Raw genomic sequence first — 22,170 nt, 5'->3', positions numbered from 1 at the left:
TCAACTATGACTCAATTTGTTTTGAATGGGCAGTCTTTGCCACACATCTTTGTGAGAGAGATGCATTTAGGTGTACCATTTTTGGAAATGGTATTTTAACTGAACTATGATTCAGATCTTTAAAAGCTTATTTTTAAATATAGCAACAGAGTTCATTGACTATTGCACCAACCTGCCTGCGTTTCACTTCCCCAACTCATTTATGCACAATTTGCGTAGGTGTGCCTGACTCTAAATGAAAGTGAAGTGATTGTCATTGTGATACACAGCACAGCACCTGGTGCATATGTCCTCTGCTTTTAACCCATCCCCTTGGTGAGCAGTGGGCAACCATGAGAGGCACCCGTGGAGCAGTGTGTGGGGACGATGCATTGCTCAGTGGCACCTGAGTGGCACCTTGGAGAAATTGGATTCGAGCCGGGAACCTTCTGATTATGGGGCTCCTTCCTTAACCGCTAGGCCACCAATGTACCAAATGAAAGATAAGTTACATTTTAAAAACATGTTGCCACTCATAATCTAGAAACTTCCTCACCTATCACAGAATGCCAGAATGCTCTTTATTTTAATATTACCACACAGTGTATAGTGCAAATGTCTGTTTGAGTGATGATTGAGGGACCTCAATTCTGACCACCTGAGCTGCGCACATCAAATTAATTGTGTTTTGTGGATGACTATTTCTGCTCTATGAATCGCCAAAGAGCATTGTTTGTCAAACACATATGACAGCCATATCCCAGTTTTCTTGCCATTACTAGTAAACGGGTGGGTGTAGCCTATGAACCAGAAGATCCAGATTCAAACTTCACATACTACCAATGTGGCCCAGAGCAAAATATTTTACCCCAAGTGTCTCCAGGGAGACTGTTCCTGTAACTACTGCTTGTAAATTGCTTGGGATACATGTAAATATAAACCATGAGATTTTATGATTTAGCAGGCTTTTATTTCAATTTTTTTAAGTTCTCAAATTGTTCTGTGACAGGCTTTCATACATCTTTTCTTGTGTCAAGGGAAGATTCTATCCCTTGATCTTATGTTCCTAGTGTCTTTCTTATCCCTGAAGGTGTTGCCAACAGGATCTGCTGAGTTTTATGAAAAAGCATGCTGGATTGCAGCAGGGTAAAGAGACCAATATGTGAGTGGTGGAATCACTGGTGCCTTCCCCTAGGGCCCAAAATTAATAAGCAAGAAAGCTGAAAACCACCATTGATCTCCAAAGGCAGATTAAATATGCTGTATTGGCATGACGCCCTAGTAGATCCTTCTCTCAGTCTCTTTGACTTCCTTGCTCGCTGTCTCTCTCTCTCTCTCTCTCTCTCTCTCACATTTTTATCTTCGTAAAAGAGTGAAAGTTCAATTACTGAATCGCTGTTAAAGCTGTTCTTGTACCTTATGTGGACTACGTGAAATTATAATTACCAACAGTGGTAGGTAAGCTTTCAGGGAGAATGGCCAGGAGGTATTATTATTATATATATTTTTGCAATAGGGTCTGGATTGGGTAGAAAACACCTATTTTATGTATGGTGTCGAAGGGGGTTGTAGCCTATAACCAGACCACCTCAAATGTTCAAAGCCCACTGACTAACATTGTGTCCCTTAGCAAGACACTTAACTTTGAGTTGTTCCACTGAGACTGTCTCTGTAACTACTAGTTGTAAGGCGCTCTGTATAAGGGCATCTGCTAAATACAACCAATGTCAAATGTTTTGGAACAACCCTGTTGTGACACTATAAACCCAAATAACATTTACCGCAGTATTTTTGGTTTTGGACTGCTCACTCGTTTCAATGAGTTGATTTACTAGATGCATTTATTAAAAGTGAACTGGGCAGAATGTGCAGGATGACGTTTATGGAATTTGTTTCTCAGCTCCATTTAATTTGTCAAGTAGATTTATTTACTTGAACAGTGCGTTCTTTTATTGTTTCCTTACACATATGTATTTGTGTAGTTGAACATTGTGCACATACATTGTGTGCATTGTGCAAAAACTTTTTTCACATTATCATTGGGGGTGTTGTGTATAGAATTCTGAGGGGAGCACAGTTTATAGTATGTCCACTATATACTCTATAGTTGCTCATAAATGTATCTCTGTAAATGCATGTAAATAAATTACACATCTCTCACCTGTACATTTAGAACAACTCAAATCTGGTATATATTCATGTATTATGGCTACTACATGGAAATTAACTGTCTCATCTGATGTATTTTGTTTATAATATTTATTTATTGAGTGAACATATCTGGATATGTTTTTTTCCCAGGCCTGTGGTAGTAATGAGTGATTGCCATCCATGTCTCCTAAATTTCAAGAAGAACAATGATGACATTGTTAAATGAAAAAATGCAGTGTCTGTTCATGAAATTACTGTGGTGTTTAGACAAGCAATTATGCAAAATGTACTTAGTGCTTGATTGGATCTAAGATTTTCAGATGAAGTAAAGACTAATCAATTAAAATCCCTGGCAAAGAGCCATTGTAGCTTTCTCATGAGCTGCCTCCTCTCCACAATGTACTGATTGATGTATGCTGCTGAAAATCACCAGGGAGAGAATCAGCTCTCTATCTCTGAGACGGAAATGAATGATTTAAACAGGCGCATATTAGGTTGGTCAACAACAGTACAGCTGCTCCCAGCATCCCTGTGATGGATGGAGGGATAAACGGTATCGCCATTGTGTGGTCAATCTTTAAATAAAGTGAAGTGATTGTCACATGTGATGCACAGCAGCACAGCACACAGTGCACACAGTGAAATTTGTCCTCTGCATTTTACCCATCACCCTGAGTGAACAGTGGGCAGCCATGACAGGCAGTGTGTGGGGACGATGCTTTGCTCAGTGGCACCTCAGTGTCCCACAATCTTATGTCTTTAGTATAAAAATGTACATGTCAAAGCGAAGTCACCAAGTGACAATAGGATGATGCTCTGAGCTTAATGAATACAGTTCATTGGCTCTTACGTCGTTCTGAAAGCATTTGAGAAACTGGTTCTGTCCTATGTTAAAACCAGCAATAACCAATTTTGCTTTCAGAACAGGTCTGTGGAAACGCAGTTAATGCTGGACTCCATTTCATACATCAGCTCCAATTTTTTGCAGGCATATATGGTTTATGCCTGTGCTTTTAAAACCATTCTTCCAATCCTTCTACAGATGAACGTTTCACAGCTGTCTGTGCTTGATCCACTGTGCTTGTGGATCAATAGTGTATTCATAAGCAGAACACAGCAAGTGAGAATAGTAAGCATGCTACAGAATCCCAGATCATCAGCAGTGCTGCCCCACAGGGCTGTTTGCCTTCTCCACTGCCTGCTTTCTCTTTATACAGCCCCTCATAGGACCCCTCTGTTTGAACCTCAGTGAATTAGCATAGAGAGAGATGTTCAAGCAGTTGGCTTCATTGTGATATTAGAATAACACAGAACTCAGAAATAACTAATTTTTTAAATAATCAACTGTCTCCTCAGTCACGTCAGCCTTACATGACCACCATAGTCAGGATATTCCAAGACATCCCACAGTTCCCATCTGTCGATTTTGACCTGCACCATCACTGTCAACCAAACAAACCAGTGCAAGGACATTATACATTCAGCAGAGTATAATCATATGGTCACCCAGACAACATGCTTTACTGTGAGTGCAAGTACATGCAAGCAGCAATGTTCCAAGATGATGCATTTGTTCAGTGCAACGTCATCCAAAAACAGGCCAAAACACACTCAGAACTGGCAAAAGAAGTATTTGAGAAGTAGAAGTATTTAAATGCTAGGACTATTTCACAAACAGAAGATAAATAAACTTATGCTGTCACCTGTTGTTTATGTATATATATATTTTTTAGAAACTCCTATTCCCTCCTTATTTATACATCTATTTATTGTTAACTGCATGCAGACTTGTTTATTAAGACATACCTGGAAAATGTTTAAAGTTATGCTGAGTTTTACTGAAAATTACTTAATTTATAATGCTTTTTGACAGAATTAGGAATATGACCAGCACCATGATTCAAAACAGGCACGCCTATAACAAAACGTGCTTGTGCCTTTAGATGTGCTTTGTGCAAGGACAAAATTGCAGCTCACTGAGCTTAATTTAATGCATGTTCAACATTTTTTAAAGATCCATTTATAGCTAATTAAGTCTTCATCTCAAGGATGAATTTGTTCAGAATGTATTTTTGTGGTTAGAAGGTTAGTGCTTATATAATAAGCTCAGTGCTTATTACAAACATTCCTTGTGTGGGGGCATGCTTGGCTAATTAAAAAGGTTTCTGATTCTGATCAGACAGACCCCAGCCTGACTAAAGGCAGTAAGAGTGCAGTGAGGTGGGAAGTTAGAGCAACCTGGATTTTTTTCCTGCACCACCATATCAGTGTGAAAGAAACTAAGCAAACACAATATGTAGACTTCAACTGCTCTCTCACCCTGCTTCCCCTTCTCTGAAGCTTTTTTTCTGAAGCTTTTAATGATTCATGAAATTTCACAATAAATTTAGTGAAGAAACAGGCTTACCACTTTACTTTGATTAATGTTCCTGCACATGTGTTCAGTTGAATTTAAACAGGCTAAAACGTAGTGGAGTGTGTCCTTAACTGCTGATATTCTACATCTTCCTCACAGCATGCTCAGCTTTAAAAACAAGATCCTCAGGTGGAACCGAAACACTCAGTTGAGTTGATGAGCAGATGTATGTAATAAAACTGCTAGAAAACACAGACATGCAGCTTTATCGGTGATGAACGATGAGCTGCGTGATATGTTGATGAGGGATTTTCACACAAACATTTTAGAGGAAACATCTGCTAAATATGTTTATCCTGAATTAGTTTCACATATGCATTGTGAGTGGGACTTTTCAAAACCACATATTTTAATATATCTCATTGTGCCAAATAATACTGATCACATTCAGAGGTCTAGTGAAGTGCTTGACTCAACACGTCAGAGCTGAGGGGGTCCAGAGAATTGATGAGTGATCACATCATAACAACCTTACTGATAAGTAGCTGTCGTGTTATGTTGCCATTTATTGGTTTCTGGGCCTGTGTTTTTCTTTTTAATAATCCAATTTTTTGTGAGAGTAGCCAAAAATATTTAATATCAAAAATATATACATACCATGTATATATTTTTTATACTTTTTCACCATTTTCCACTTTCGGGGGACTATCTTACTTAAAAGCTGCTAAAACTGAAAAACGTACATGGCAACTGTATTCCAGTCTTAAATCTGGCCAAGGTTTGAATGTGTGGTTGTATAAGGGGGTTCCAAGTCCTAATCATAATAATGTTTTTTTCACTTGGACTGAGTATTTGTCAGTCACTAAATCGTTGACCAAACTTTCAACAAACTGTGAAGCCTGAAAAGTCAGTGTGTCTGCAGATATGCGATTTATTGTGATACTCCAAACCCCTGATCTGGCTGGGGACACACTGATGGATCTGTGCTTAACATGTCAGGAACACACTGATGGATTTTGAGCTTTGGTGTAGTTTTCTTTCTTTGCAGGCTACGTAAAAGAACAAATCATGTGCTGTTTGTCTTCAGTCTGTTCCTTTTGGTGTATGAAAGGTTTGAAATTTCCTTTACTCTATATTTTAATTGAACAGAATATTCTGTCTTGAAACTGATCCTGGGTAGTGAGGAGGCCTCTTATCTGAAAATCAAGAGCTTTTAAAATGTACAGAAGGCCTTCTTGTCTTTAACTTATAATTCAACACTGGCTGCATCCAATTACTTGAAAAATCTAATTATGCCACTTTTTATGCAAAAGGCTGATTCACTAGTGATGAATGGGCCCCCCCCCCCATTCCCTGCTCTCTCTCTGCCCCACAACAACTCAAACATTTTGTGTAGAAGCCATCAGATCCCAAACAGTGTTAGGCATTGTAAGAGAAAAAAAGGTGGGGGGGGGCAATATATTGCAAATGGCACTTAATTACAACAGGACTCAACTCCTCCCAGGAATTTGTTCTAAATGAAGCAGAATTTCACAATTTCCTTTAGTGAAATCAGAACCACAGCCTGTGAAATGTGCAGAATTCTAATGCTGTATGTTGATGTTATTAGACATTTAATAAGATAAACTGATTATCTTTTTATACTACACATGTTCTACATTATCTTTAAAACTAATTTGATTATAATGTGAACCTACATATTACTGGTGAGGTCGGGAAAGACCGTTTTGTACTGAGCACACTTACTTGGAATCACTAGGTAAATGAAATGAAACAGCACAATATTAGATCCTGTGTGTAGTATAGTCTGAACCAGACGAGTACAAAGTCACAGGTTTAATCCCCACTTACTGAGCAAGACACTTAACCCTGAGTGTTTTTCGGGGGACTGCCCCTGTAACTACAGATTGTAAGTCACTTTGGATAAATGTCATAAATACAAAATTTAACTTTAGTGAGTTACTCTTTGAAAAGAATAGTACACTGAATATGTTTCAATTATCTTCAATCTTAAATACCAAGATAAAAAAATTCAATACATTTTTATAAAAAGATTTTTTAAAAACCTATGAAATCCAACATACCAAACAACGTCTTTAGCATTATTTCGTCAGATGCGGTACAAAACATTATTGCATCTTTGGACATCATCTAACCAAGATTTGGAACAACCACAGAGTTGTAACATTTTTTAAATAAATTACATGTTTGTGGTATCAGCTTTTTTTCAACACCATCACATACAGAAACGTCTATAAAAATATTTTGAATAACATTACTGAGACATTATTACATAGTCTCTCATTCTTGATCAAATCAAAATTGCAAAACTGGACACATTCATAGACTGCAAATATTAAACTAAAGATAAAATTGTGTTGGAGCTAATAACTACTACTAATTACTTGGGCAAGCATAAAAACTCTTTTGATACATTGATTTTACAAGCAAGCTGCACAAATATGCAGGCCAGTCCACTCATGGTTAAAAGCAGACTCCATGACCATTGCTGTGGTGCAATTGTGGCTGCTGGATGACCTGTTAAGTCAAAAGATCTAATTAACAGCCAGCACATGTGGTTTGCTAATGAGCCTGTTCAACAGGTCCAAAGAAATCACGAAAAAGACAAACCCATAAGCCTCAAAATATGATATTTTCTCTGAACCTGTTATTACACCAAGAGATTAATAATAAATATGAGGCCCAAAGAAACTGAGCTGAACTCAGTTTTGTGTCTTATGCTCAGAGCATGGCGTAATCTCAGAGTGGATAAAATTACACACTTTTAGAAAAGGTCATAATAAATTAAACTGCATAAATTTTATGGACCTTTTGCTTGAAAAATCTCCAGGCCCAATGACTCATAATCATGTATCTAAACATACAGACTTAATCTACAATCCATGTGACATTTTTCTATCCATTCAGTCTGACAGGTGATGCTTCCCCTCTGTAATTTAGACTGACAAGTGAAAGGTGAAAAACAACAGTGTGAAACTTCTACTTTTCTTTAACTTCTGTTCACTAGTTGGGACCAGGATGGGTGAGTCGAAGTTGACAAAATGTTATAAAGAATAAAAATAAAAGACTAGTTCATGAGATGATCATTTACATGAGTAAATGATAAGAAATAGAGTTCTACATAAGCCATCAGGAATGTCCTCATCGTCTAACTTAAGGTGGGTGAGAGTCAAGTCAAGTCAAGAGTCTGAAATTCTGCCATCACAGCAAAAGCTTGCTGCTTTGAAGAACCTCAGATGTTTTTCCCTTGTTTGCTTTGTTTTGTTTATTACAAACCCATGAATGAGTAGATGTGTTCAAAATTACTTACATATTGACCTGAACATTTTCAAGATCTATTTTAGTGCCCTCAGGACTGAAATAGAAACCCTTGCAGTAAACCAGGCCATAGCAAACACCAACACTGAGAGCGATTTAAATAGGTGTTATGTGAAATTAGACACATGCAAGCAATGAAGGGCTTGCTGAACAGCCTAAGAACACCACTCATCACGAGTAAGGCCTCTCTGTTGTAAAACATCATAAGGAGCTTTTTGGAGCTTTGAAGCTCACCTTCATTATGAACATCTGACCCTCAGCTCAAAAGCTCAGATCATATGTCAGCCTTGCAAGCTACTAGACTTTGAGAGTTGCCCTCATGTCAAGACCACCTCTCAAAAGACACTAGCTGAAGGTCATGTTAATATTAAAGGAACAGCAGTAAGGATGTTCAGTGCTAGAAATATGTACTTGTCAGTCATATGTCGGTCCATCATTGGCTAGACTTTATTCAACATATTACCTGGGAAACCACGTTCAATTATGAAATCAATTGTGTAAGGTCGAGGTATACAGTGAGGCCAAAGGCCAAGTTCTATCAGTACCAGTGCCATTATGTCCCAACCTCATCCCAGGAATCCTTTTAGTCGATTAAAGAATGAGATTTGAACTTACTGCAGTATAAAAATACTGTGGAGCTGTCTATAGTCCTGCTTGTACCCTTTATGTTCTCAGACAACTTGATTGCTTTTTTCACTGGAAATATAACTTACCCCCTTCTGGATCACATTATTTCTTATGTATTTGGCAATTTGTCACCAAAATGAACCAACTAAAAAAATCAATTAGATGTATTCATTTTGCTTTTGCTCAACAACTTCCTGGCACTGGTTAATGTCTTGCTTGTTTCCTCATTAAGCATAAATTAAACAGCCTTTAGCCATTACCACATTTTATGTTTTTCCTTATTACGCGTCTGTATTAAAGCTGTCATTGACTAATTTAATTTCCTTGTTCTTAACAATAAAAGCATGCCTTATTATTTTGTCTCTGCCCCTGCCCTAGGACTACAGAGGAACAACTGTTTTGTAAGTTTATTGCTTGTGCCCAATAACACACTGCTCTTTTTTTGTACTAGGGTTCAGAACTATGTCTGGGTCGTGTTGTGTTGACCAACTGTGAAAATTTTCTGTGGCCTATAAAAACGGAGCGTGTGGCTGTCACATGATTGACTGCTCCGCTGGGGCCCTGAGGCCGGTGCTAGTGGGGCCTATGTCAGTTTCCTGCAGACGTATGAATTGTACAGCTGGGACATTAGTTCTGCAAATTAATTTTGTGCGCCCCTTCAGTTGACTGCGTCTGACCTTTTTCCAACTATATTTGCTTTATACTCTATAATTAAACTGTTTGCTTAGTCTGTCTATTTTTGATGGTTTTCATGAAACTGGTTTTCAAGTTGCATGAGTTACAGTTGACACACACATACAAGTACAATCAAAGCATGTAAGTATAAAAAAAAAAAAAAACAATCAATGGAAACAGTCCCCGACAGGCACAGTAAGTCAGCATAAGTCATAAACATTGTAACAAAAAGAGAAAACATGAAGAACTGGAAATACAGCACAGGTTATGGGTTAAGGCAGTTGAATATTAAGGAATAATAAGGAACGAACTGTCCCTGGTTTCAGGTGAGGAGAGTCAGAACTAGATTAACCATAATTAATAGGTTAATGTGGCTAAAATAAAATAGAAATAATAAATAACATAATTATTAAAGTAATGTCACAGTTATTTCCTTAACTTTAAATTAAGAAATAGTCTTCCATTAAAAAAATACACTTGTTGACAAAAGGTATGCTCTATGAAAGAGCTCACAAATTCAACAAAATACAGTACGAAATACAGTAAGAAAACCCCTTTCTTAACACTCAAGTAAAATAAAAGAATAATTACAATCGAACTGGTTGAATTTAGCTGTTGTATCTTGCTTTGTTCTTCCAGTTTATAAGGAAAAGAAAATGTGTGCAGCCAAAGGGCTTTAATAGATAATTGGCTACAGCTGATGTTATTGAATGAGGGCTTTTCTAGCTGCCTCCATTTAAAGAACAGATTTTTGATGTTCTCTCCCCTGAGGGTTGGGGCTTTTCCTGCCAAACGATAGAAGGCTCAATGCCAGAGGTTGCTTTTGATCTGTGATGACTGCAATGGTATTCTCCATTGAGAACACTCATTTCTGGTCCAGTCAGACACAAAGCCCATTAATTGTTTTGCCACGTGCTTCAAGATTTATGATTTCACATTTGAAATGAATCACAGCAAACAAGCCTTTACGTGAATAATGTAATTGCTTCAAATACAAAAATTTTTTTTGCCACACTTTCCTCTCTTCCAGACCAAATTCTTTAAAAAAAGGAGTAAAATGTCAACCTGTTGTTTATGGTGAATGGTATTTAGTGTCACAAATAAATCTTAACCGCTCATCCAAATGATGCTGATTTCTTACTACTGTAATCACTGAAGCTGGAGTTTATGCTTTACAATGAGGTCATAACAAGTTGCAGTCTGCAGCATCCCAGTTTTATATGGTGTTGATCTAATTTTGTCTTGGTCTTTTAATCAGATTAAGGTATGCAGAACTGAGGCTAAAAAAGGCCTGAGATTGCAGGAATTTAAACCCATCAAGCCCTCCCCATCCACTCAAATGTTCTCTTTTCAGTAGCCGAGTCTATTTCTAGCTTTTGAGGCTTATCAATTATGGACAAACCAGTTGGGACTGTGTTGGGACTCAACTGTCTCAACTGTGTCTAGCGCATGCACAATCCACTCTAAGCAAAACACTGAAGTGTTCCTGCTCTCCAGGAGAGCAGAGTGAACTCAAACAGGAAGCAGAACATTTGTGGACTGTAAAATAAGTACATTATCAGTGCAAAGATTCTTGATGTATAAAATGTTGTGAATCTGCAGGAGTAAAGTGTTAGTAGACTTCAGTCTGTAGTAGAGTGCTTGACTGGGTTCTGTGTGATGTTAGAAATTGCTTCAATGTATTGGCATCAGTGACATCATTGATGTTTTATTATGTTGCCCATGGTAGCACTATAAACCACTCTTTGAAAATATTCTATGTACCCTTGTCAGGGCTGTACACTGGTGTGGCGGTTAACAATGTGGCTCACACACAGGGTTGTGAGTTTGAATCATGCATCTTCTCCCCTCACATCTTTACTCAAATTGAACACAAGGTTTGATTCTGAATTGTATGTACATGTGTGTGTGAACACTGTGTGTGTGTGTTTGTGTGTGCACCCTGGGTGGGTCCCCAATCTGCTCCCAATGTCATGGGATGGGCTTTTTTTGGACTAATAGAGTTAGTGAGTATTCTTGCCATTCATGGGTTTTGCCATTTTATATATTCATAATTATGTGCCATGCCTACTATAACAATTAACCTCAATCATTTGATCTGGTGTCAGATCAGCAAAGTGTTGCTGAGGTGTGACTATCATATGAAACCATATTTCTCTGTTTCACAAGCATCTAATAAGAAGCTAAACCCATCAGCAATTTTAAAATCAGGTTTTAAATGTGAGCAACTCAAAAAGACTTCCTCTATGCTTACAATCTGCTTTTCATTTCATTATTTTCAAGATGAAGACATTTCAGTAATAGCAAATTAAATATGCTCAACCTTAAGTTACACTGGATGCCTTTCAGATCTGCTGGAAAACCCTGGCCAATTATGCTTCAATACAACAATTTCACAGTATAGCTAATCACATCACCCAGCGCAATAATCAAATTTAATCAAAGTTTAATAAAAGCTAAATTCACGCAATTATAATTGTATAGAAATGTTATTAAAATATTTTTGTCCTTTTATACTTTTATTCTACAGTATCCACTTCCAGTCACACCCTGCTGGATCAAACACTAGAGGAGAGCTTCCCCTCCGAACTCCATCCCTATCTCTTTGGGTCGAAAGAAGAAAGCCAGAGTAAGACTTTTCTAAACCTGATTTACCATGCTGTGTCTCTGTAGGATATAGGAGCCATCCTTGACTGTAGCTGTCCATGTCTGAATTAAGATTTCCTGAGAAGCACTTAAAACTAATCAAGCATTTCTGTTTTTCTATGACTTTCCACCCATAATGGATTTTCTTTGAAATCACATGCCTCTCTATCTCCACTGTATATTTACTGTGGTCATTGGAAGAACCATTCAAGCAAACCCCATAAAGCTGTGGAATAGGAAAAATTTGCCAATTAAGCGTTCCACCTCAGTCCATTTCCTGTTTAGATGTGCTCTGGGTGCTCTGCTATTAGTGGTCTGTCCTCATCAATACCCTCACATGATTCTGAGGACACTGAGTCTCGATCCAACTGAGACATATTTCCTGCTGTGTTCTCTATGCAGGATTCCTTTTCCAAAATCCCAAATCCCAACATTCCCTTTTAATATTATAATTTCCAGAGTTGTTTTGCTGCTTGACGTTTGGAAGTTGTTTTTAAAAATGACCACTTGGCTTGTGGATAGAGTACTGCAACTCTTTCCTCTCTTTCCTCTCCAAATGTTTCTTGTATCTTTTCTTCATGGAAAAAAACTGCACAGCCCACCCCTTTAGAACCAAAACTCTGAGCAGGAAACAAAGACATGTGGGGGACATGAGTCCAGAAGGTGACAAGTTTTTAAAATAAAACAGAAAAGCAGAGTAATATTCATAACGAAAGCAAAGGAATCCACAAACAAGGCATCCTCTGAAACAGGCACTAATACCACAAATACACTCAAAAATAAGGGTAGAGTTAGACATAAGGCAGAAATAAGTGAGGGAAATGAAACTGATAAAGTGAAAACCTGTGTTGACAAGAATGAATAGAACAGATCTAACACTGGACCTTTGACTTGAAACAGGTATTGTGTAAACAAATAGGGAAAGGGTGGTGGCCACTATTGGTGCCACAGTGTGACAACATCTGCAAAAAGCTCCTGCTTTCATGAAATGAGGCACTTTCCCATTATCTCTGCTAGAACTCACTTCCTGAACCTTCTATGGATTCCACACAAAGATGAAAGATAATTATCTTGTTGACATTTCAGAGCTGGAGTTTGAGCACAGCGATGTAAAGTAATTATGTGAACAGTTGGGTCTAAATGTACTCACTTGAAAGCTGCTTGCGCAGAGTGGGAACAAGGGTCTTTTAGCTTAATTTGTGAAAATAAGGCTTCTAGTTCTCCTTCAGGGAGAAAAAAAATGTTTTCTTTTCAGATATTTTTATTCATTGCTTGTAGATTTGTCCCTTAAACTGAGAATGCATGCTCATATTCTGCTCGGGGGAATTTGGATTTTTTTTTGTTGCCAAAATCTGTCCTCAGATTTTTTCTCCCGCCATGCAATTTTTTTCAAGGCTGACTCTTCATTTCTCATCACTCTCTTTCCCTCTCTGTTTTCTGTCCCAAACAAACACTCACTGATATGAAGCTTACTCATTCCCGGCAGACGCCAACTGTGACTTTGAGTCCCCGTGTTCCTGGAACTTGTCCAGTCACAGCGGTGGAGGTGACTGGCGTGTCACATCACCGCAGCAGCGTCGTGGTTTGCAGCCTGTCACAGATCACTCAGTCGGAGGTGCAGGAGGTAAATGTACAGCCCTGTGGATACAACTTGCCTTGTCTTGTGTCTGACCTGCTAATTACATTACTGAAACGCATAATGTTGCTTTTTTTCCTCTTTTTTTATATGGGACGTTTGAACTTTTGAAAGTCACGCAATGTAGAAGATTCCCCCCTCCAAAAAAATCTATTATTGAGGTTAAATTGGGTTGAAGAATGTATGAAACAATCCTCTTAAGTTTTAAAGACGTGGCAGCATAATTTTGTAACTGGCTGAAATTAGGTTCTAAAGTGTTCTGCCTGCTGATGAGCCAGCGTCTGCATTTAAAGGTCCCAATCATGTGTGATTAGATCTGAGCTGAAGGTTGGCATGCAAGAGAAAAATCGTCCTGATGTGGCTGTCACCCTTGAATCATGTGCTTATATGCAATGGAGCTACTTTTCAAGGAACGTTTTGGACTGAAGGTTTCCACTGCAAATCCTGTTTTTGAAGAACAAGCGGTTATTGATAATGGAAAATATTGTAGCTGCACTAAAGAGTGAAATCTTAGTTTAGGGATGCTGTATGCAGGAGAAATTTAGGGAAACTAGCAATGATTTCATAATCCAGTACATGCTCATTAGTACCATTAAAATCACATGCAATGTTGCATGGCTTTAGAATTAGGCAGACAAAATACCAAAAGCAGAATGAATCTACATCCAATATTCATGGCTTCATAGCTCAGTGGCCAGAGCACTGGTCTTGTAAACCAGGGGTCGTTAGTTCGATCCTCACTCGAGCCTTCTGATGTTATGGGTGGTAGTAGCCTAGTGGGTAACACACTCGCCTATGAACCAGAAGACCCAGGATCAAGTCCCACTTACTACCATTGTGTCCCTGAGCAAGACACTTAACCCTAAGTTGCTCCAGGGGGACTGTCCCTGTAACTACTGATTGTAAGTCGCTCTGGATAAGGGCGTCTGATAAATGCTGTAAATGTAAATGTAAATGCAATATTAGACAGCAACAAAGTTGTTATTGTTATAAATAACAAAGAAACTGTATTTTAAAAAACTTTTTAAAAACCAAAATCTTTGTAAAATTCTTTACATTAGTCTTTGGCATTAGCACTGCCAATCCAGCATTCCTGTGTAATTATCTGACTAACAGTAGGCTTGGTTTCATAGGCCATTTCCTTCTTCTGGCTGCTGACTCAGCATCTTTGCCTTCTGGAACCTGCAACTTTCACATCACCAGCCCAATGCTGATGCCCAGCGGGCCTCTGTGCCAGCTCCATCTAGTGTGGTTCCAGTCTAAACCATGGGCAGGAAACCTGTCGGTCTTAGTAAAAGTTGCTGACACCACGACAGTCCTGAGCTCTCCTCAGCTGCGTGGTACAACGCATGATGGCAGCAGGTCAGTGTTTTGTTTTTGTATATTCTTGACAGTTCATCTCATTTGTGCTAATCACAGTACTCTTGGAAATCAATCAATCAATCAATTAATAAATCAATCTTCAGTCAGTTTTATCCTGTTATAATGTATATTAGCACAAAAAACTCTTAACATGAGTGTGCATGCCTATAAATCAACAATAGCAAGGAAGAACTGTATGAACCAACATAGGAAGAACCGTTCAGACTTTTCAGCACTATTGCAAGATATTGCAGGCTGCATTGTAGCCATTAAGAAACGTTGCTGCCAATTTTATGGTTTAGCTCATTCATTTTATTTTGGGTATATTTGGCAGATGTGGTTAAGGTCTGCAAAAATCAAATGTACTATGGTTAGCACTGAAAAACTCTGGCCTACACAACTTTCATATATGAAATCTTTAAGGATACAGTAGGACAGCCATTGATTGTGTAAGTTTTTGGGACATAAGATAGGTCTGTAATTTTCATCATAGGTACATTTCAACTGTGAGAGACAGAATGTAAAAAAACATCCAGGAAATCACATTGAATGTGAATTTATTTGTGCAGAAATCAAGAATTTTGCATTAACAAACAAGCAAGAATTCTTACACACCTATTACTTCTTCTTTAAGAAGCTCTTCTATCCTTCAGTCGTTACCTATATTAATGGCAACTGTTTGTACTCGTTATCTGTATAAAAGACAACTATCCACGCCTTCAAACAGTCAGACTCCAACCTCCTCCATGGCCAAGACCAGAGAGTTTTCTAAGGACACCAGGGACAAGACTGAGAGAAAGTGACAAATGAAAGTGATTGTCATTGTGAGGCACAGCAAGCACAGCACGCCGTGCACACAACGAAATGTGTCCTCAACAATCTCCAACAATCTCCCTCGCCCTCCATTCAAGAGCTCACCTTTTGGGGTACAAATGATCTTGAGAAAGATGAGGAAACAGCCCAGAACTACACAGGGGGTAATGGTCAACGATCTGAAGAGAGTTGGGACCCCAGTAACAAAGTTTACTATTATTAACGCACTACGTCGACATGGATTCAAATTCTGCAACGCTCGAAAGGTCCAGGGCAATCTACAGTTTGCCAGAGACCATTTGGATGGTCTTGAGGAAGATTGGGAGAATGTCATGTGGTCAGATGAGACCAAAATAGAACTCATGTTAGGAGGGGGAAAATGCTGAGTTGCATCCCAAGAACACCATACCCACTGAGAAGCATGGGGGTGAAAACATTGTTTTGTGGTTGCTTTTCTGCAAAGGGGACAGGGCAACTTATCCGTATTAAAGATGAATGGGGCCATGTATTGTGAGATTTTGGGGAAAAACTTTCATCAGTGAGAGCATTGAAGATGAAACGTGGCTGGATCTTCCAGCATGACCTATGGTGAAAAACAAACCTTTTTCATCTTTATAAGTGGGAGAATTTGCACAATCAGTGGCTGCCAAATATTAACAAATGTATTCACATCAAATTAGTTGTATGTTCCAAAGGAATGCTGTGTTTGTTATCCCAAGTCTGCCACTTTAAAAACTCAACTGTTTTTTAGAAAATCGTTTTCAGTAATTTTAGTATAGCTGAAAATATTTGCAACTCTGTGTTTGACTACATCATTATTTTCAATTACTTATTATTATTATTCTCTTTGTATTTTTTTATTCAAAAACAATTTCCAAATGGCCGTAACGTTTTAAACATTAGTGTATGTGCTGAGAAAGAGAGGGTGACAGAGGTAGATGGTCCAACACATACTGGAGTATTTGAACTTAAAATGTAAAACAATAGCTGCTTTGTGTTTGTTCCTCTCCAGCTTCATTATACTGATGGGTCCCATGAAAAGATCCACTCCAGAGCAGGCTTACTTACTGCAGTTTACTTACTGGCACTCAACAGCATCATTTGTCAGGGAGAGACAAATGGCAAGTACAAGGCTTTTGTTGGCCAAGATGTGCTTAGTATTGATTTTTGTATTCTGGGCATAGCTATTCTGAGATGGATAAAAGCATTTTGTTTCTAAAAGTGGACCCTAAAATTAAAGTGAACATACAGTAATTGGTTTGGACAGTACAGGGCAGTAATATGATGTTCCAAAGACCTCAGGACAGCATGTAAAGCTAACGGCTGTGTCTGTGCGTCACACAGATGTAGGCGTAATCTGTTTTCTTATGTCATGGCAACTGAGGACAGGAAATGCGTTAGGGAATCTTTAAAGGTGTCTGGGTGTATCAAAAGGATCGCTTGAAACTATCAATTGCTTAAGAATGCAGCTGCAGACTGTCCATGCTTGACAAAAAGCAGGCCTTAGCTCGCAGAATGCTTGAGGGAATACAATTAATTCCAGAACCGCCTCAATTCTCTGGTACAGATGCACTCAAGAAAACTATATTTTTGTTTTTAGTGAAAAGAACAGCAAATTAAAGGTGGGCAAAATAGACCTTGAGTAGCTCTCCTAGTGTTATGATACCAACAAAATACTGCTATTGGAAATTCATGTGAAGTGTTCCATTATACATCAAGTTTAACATGGCAGTAAGGGAGAACACTGACCATGAACTCCCTGACACCAAGCGCAGTGCAAGGCATGTCATAAAAAGATAATCAATTATTTGTATTTATTAAATAAAACCCTGGTGAATTGTCCCTCCTTGATCACATTAAATGAACATCTCAGTTGGTCTTCAATGCGGGGACATTCCAGCATCATGAGCTTCTGTGACCAGGATGTCCTGGTGTAAGTGGCTGTAAGTTTACAATTACATTTACAACATTTATCAGACGCTGTCACGATGGCTGGATGCGGGGAGGGAGGAGGACGTATACACACAATGTCACGAGACAGGGGTTTAATACATCAAGACAAGGGAATAATCACAAAACAATGACCCGATGGTGAACAGACACAAACAGGGCACCTTTATACATTTAGAAACAGGGTGGTAGTAGCTTAGTGGGTAACGCACTCGCCTATGAACCAGAAGACCCAGGTTTAAATCCCACCACCATTGTGTGCTTGAGCAAGGGGGGGACTATCCCTGTAACTGATTGCGTCTGATAAATGCTGTAAATGTAGGTGATAACAATCAGGAAACATAATAACACAATACCAACACTGGAACTATCCCCTGCCGCAATCAGAAACTTACAATCAGTAGTTACAGGGACAGTTCATCAGTAAATGCAGCAACATCCTGTCCTGTAGAAAAATCTGCATAGTTTATCATTTTCCAGCACATGAAACAAAGTAAAGTTCATGGATTCCCTGGGCTTCTGTGTGTCTAGGGAACTGAAGTATGCTATTTGAAGGATAATGAAGGTTTGAGCTGCACTCCTGTCATTTCTGACACCCATGTTGGCTCCTATGGAAAAGAGCCTGTTTCCCAAAGTCCTTGTCTCTCTATAAATAGCTTCTGAGCAGGTGTTACATAAAGCCCTTAGGCAGAGCACTGATAAAGGGATTGGGATGTAAGGGCTTTTTTCTGTTTGATATGTGACAGCTAAAAGTCTGGTAATGCTGTGGATTCCCCTGGGTGTACAGTGGGTGTACAGTCATTAAGCTGGGGAGTCTGTGGAGGAAATTGGTCTGAGGAATGTGAGAAGCCACTCTGAGAAAGTGATACAAAGAAGTGTGAAGCGAATAGCAATAGCCTGAGTGGAAATGTATAGAAATTTCAGTGTTATTCAGTGTTATTAAATTAAAGGAAAACACTGACTGGATATCAAAAGGATTTAAGGCTATTGTTATGACCACCAAAAGGGGTTTCACGTTTGTCATGTGTAATGTTCCCTAATCGTTTTCACCTGTGTCGAATGTATAAAGCTGCCCTGTTCATTTCTGTTCGCCATCAGGTCTTTGTTGTGTTACACGTTCACCTGTTGCCGGATGTCTCCCCTGTCCTGTTCTTCACCCATTAAAAACCCGGTTTCGTGACGTCATGCAAATGCGTCCTTCTTCCTTGTCATCTATTCTCATTGTCTCCGTTCACCTGCCTCGTCATGCCATCAAGGTTGTAACAGAAAGACCTGGCCGCGCATTCGGACCCAGCAGACGGTGCCCCGCTGAGATCAAAGGAGGACGGCGCCAGCTTCCTTGTCCCTGGCCAGCCTTGGCTTCATTTTCCGCAGGGTGCCGACCCCTGCCCCTTAGTCCTGTGTCTGGTGGTGTTGAAGGTGAGGAGCGGCCATTCAGCGGGGCGAGACGGAGATTGACTGTGAGCAGCAGGCGCCTGCAGTGTGGTACTGACGAGGTGCCGCTACCACACTGGCCTGAAGCCGTCTGCGCAGGACTTCCGCAGGACTTAGGCACGACTTCCAGTGGGCGTGCCTAAGAGGGGGGGTACTGCCATGATCCAGTCTGATAGGAGTTACTCCGGTCCGGGATCCTTTGTTGTGTTACATGTTCACCTATTGCCTGATGTCTCCCCTATCCTGTTAAAACCCAGTTTCGTGACATCATGCAAATGCGTCCTTCTTCCTCGTCATCTATTTTCATCTTCTCTGTTCACCTGCCTCGTCATGCCATCAATGTTGTAACAGATATCAGGTTCATTCCATAGTAAATTATATTAATCTGACTGCCAGTCACACAAAACTTTTGTAACAGTGTTCTCTTCTCCAGGGCCCAGTGGGAGGACATGGAGGCACAGATTGGCCAGGTGGATGAGCCCTTTCAAGTAGAGCTGCTGTACACCAGCTGTGTGAAAGAGGAGGAGATGGGTGTGGTGGCTCTGGACTCACTTGATCTCAGGGACTGTGAACTCCGTGAGTCCCTGCATGGAAGCAGCTGTCACCATTCAGATTTTAAAATGGAATGTCTGTACATATTAATGATCTAAACGAGATATTTATACATTACATTAGTTTACTCTACCCTTCTGTCAATCACATATCTTCCCTGAAATTTCGTCCTGGAGCAGTTGAAGCGTTGTGGAGTAATGAATCCTCTGCCTGAATGAATCTAAACCAAGACATTTAGTCTGATTGGGGCATCTTGGTTTGATTGATGCTTGGGTTATTGTAAAGTTTGTTGAAGGAGGTTTAGTGGTGTGGGGTTGTTTTTCAGGTGTTGGACTGGAGCCCTTAGATGCAGTAAAGATGCAGCAAGACATTTCTGACAGTTATTCACTTCCAAATTTGAGGTTGAGCATGAATGTGCCCTTCTATATAAGAAATATCACTGATGAAGAACTTGACTAACCATTGCAGAGCCCTGACATCTTTGGGATGAACTAGAATGGCGATTGTCTTGTCTTGTCCAAGTTTTTTGTCCAATGTCAGTTACTGCAAATGCTCTCCTGGATAAATACGTTTCACCGAAGTGCCTTTCTGTTCGATTTTAATCTGCTCAGCAGAAAAGATGAGACCAACTCAATCATGATGCCTTTGGATGTAGAATTGAATGTCATAAAAAGTCCTATTGGGTCATGGCTAAGCCTTCCAATACTTTTGTTCATAGCGTACCATTCTGATCTGTCTCCTTGTGAATCCGCACTGTCCAGACTGTCCAACACCAATTACCCCCTCCCAATGCTTACATATTCCAAGACTTTGCCCTGTCAAATTACCATCTGAATTCCATATTTGCTCAATTTTGCTATCTCTGCAGTTTTATGAATTAAAAGAAAGAAAATTGCACATATGCTATTCATCACTGATTTATCTACCAATCCTTCCCCACACAATCTACCAAATAACCTGCATATGTATTTAATCACAATGTCACTGGTAGCATTTCTTCATAATATAGAATGACTGAGTCATTTCACCAGTGTAGGTTAAAGCCATCCCCACAGGAACACTCTAAAGGTCATCTCCATTACCATTGCTACCATGGAAATCAATTTAATTTAACATTTAGCATGTTATTACAGCTCTGAACCAGCAATTCATATATTTAGCAGGGAATGTAGCACAAACCGATTGGCTATTATGCCTGAAAATCTTATTATTATCTGAATAACTATTTTTCAAAATGCATAATTTTTGGATTGTTGTATTGCTGAAAATGTTTTTGCTTTTGTTATATTAATTATTGCAGATGATGAAGATATGGAGGTGGGAAGAGACTGTGATGACTCAACTTTCCATTGTAATTTTGGTGGCTGTATTGCTAAAAATCAGGTCTGTGACTTCCACACAGACTGCCCTCTGGGGGAGGATGAGGCTTCCATATGTGGTGAGTGTCAGCTGGATCCATTCTCTGGACAAGGGCGTCTGATAAATGTCATAAATATAAATGTTTAAAGCACATAGTGATGTGGTTCACAGTGTTTTGTTTCTTAAGAATCAGTCATGATCTTTAAAGTGAAGTGATCACTTCATGATTGTCACTTCATACACAGCAGCACAGCACACACAGTGAAATTTGTCCTCTGCATTTAACCCATCACCCTGAGTGAGCAGTGGGCAGCCATGACAGGCGCCCAGGGAGCAGTGTGTGGGGACGGTCCTTTCCTCAGTGGCACCTCAGTGGCACCTTGACAGATCGGGATTTGATCCGGCAACCTTCTGATTACGGGGCCGCTTCCTTAACCGCTAGGCCACCACTGCCCCATCACCCTTTTTTACGGGGCCACTTCCTTAACTGCTAGGCCACCTCTGCCCTCTGATCTTAGTACAAATGCTTCTTGTCGCAATGAAAACAAAATCTGTCCAAGACCTTTACTTTTCATGGAACCTCTTGAAGAATCCTAGGCCCTTTCTTGTGTAGACAGAACCACCAGCCTATTTCTCCTAAAACGCTTATTTCCCAAAACAATTTTTTTCATCAGACCATAAAATATAGATCCATTTTGGCACATAGCAGACACCCTTATACAGAACAACTATCAATCAGTAGTCACAGGGACACCCACCCTGGACTAATTTTGGTTTGGTGTATCACAAAGGATAACGCAAAGGATAACTAAAAGTCTACTAACTAAATCATAGGGCAGCATAAAAATATATGCTGAAATCAAGACCACTATGTATGAATAAATGAATAAAACAAAAGTGCATGTGCTTTGAAAAAGGGGGACATATCTTAGAGTGGAGAGCAGATAATGATAGATGAGGAAAGTTGAGCGCCTACACTGCCTGAGGATATGTGGTGTTCGAGAATCTAGTGGAGTTAGACATTATACTTTTGACCATTTTGCCTGATGTTAAGAGGATGAATTGGTTGTTGGCAGTGTGAGAGGAGATATTTAATTATCATCTGTCTAGTTTTTGAGAATGCAGAAAAGAGTAATGCTAGAAGTAATGCTAGAAAGTTCTAGCCCAATAAATTTTGATGCTGCCCTGATGACTGTGATCAGAGCTGACTTATAATATATTAAGCTGTTACCAAAAAAACTGCAACAGACAATTTATGAAGACTCTATTACCTCTATGGAAATGCAGCATC

The 22,170-nt window shown here is 39.4% G+C and overlaps 1 protein-coding gene and 1 non-coding gene across 4 annotated transcripts in view; both read left to right on the top strand.

The window, feature by feature from the left end:
• The window catches only part of ltk (leukocyte receptor tyrosine kinase), a 52,019-nt gene that overhangs the window by 6,856 nt on the left and 22,993 nt on the right, over positions 1 to 22,170 (top strand). The window contains exons 2-6 of one of the 3 annotated variants that reach the window (XM_028975694.1): positions 11,658 to 11,756; positions 13,260 to 13,397; positions 14,543 to 14,771; positions 19,402 to 19,544; positions 20,821 to 20,958. In XM_028975694.1, the coding sequence (XP_028831527.1) occupies positions 11,658 to 11,756; positions 13,260 to 13,397; positions 14,543 to 14,771; positions 19,402 to 19,544; positions 20,821 to 20,958 (747 nt within the window). Of the gene's footprint in view, positions 1 to 11,657; positions 11,757 to 13,241; positions 13,398 to 14,542; positions 14,772 to 19,401; positions 19,545 to 20,820; positions 20,959 to 22,170 lie in introns of those variants that run through there. The other 2 variants (XM_028975688.1, XM_028975701.1) reach the window with 2 other exon arrangements.
• Positions 14,086 to 14,158, top strand: trnat-ugu (transfer RNA threonine (anticodon UGU)). Its single transcript has one exon. It is a non-coding gene; the product is annotated as a tRNA-Thr (tRNA).

The sequence above is a fragment of the Denticeps clupeoides genome, chromosome 1 (assembly GCF_900700375.1).
Source record: "Denticeps clupeoides chromosome 1, fDenClu1.1, whole genome shotgun sequence".
Lineage (NCBI taxonomy): Eukaryota > Metazoa > Chordata > Actinopteri > Clupeiformes > Denticipitidae > Denticeps > Denticeps clupeoides.
This window is presented reverse-complemented; position numbering and strand designations above follow the sequence as displayed.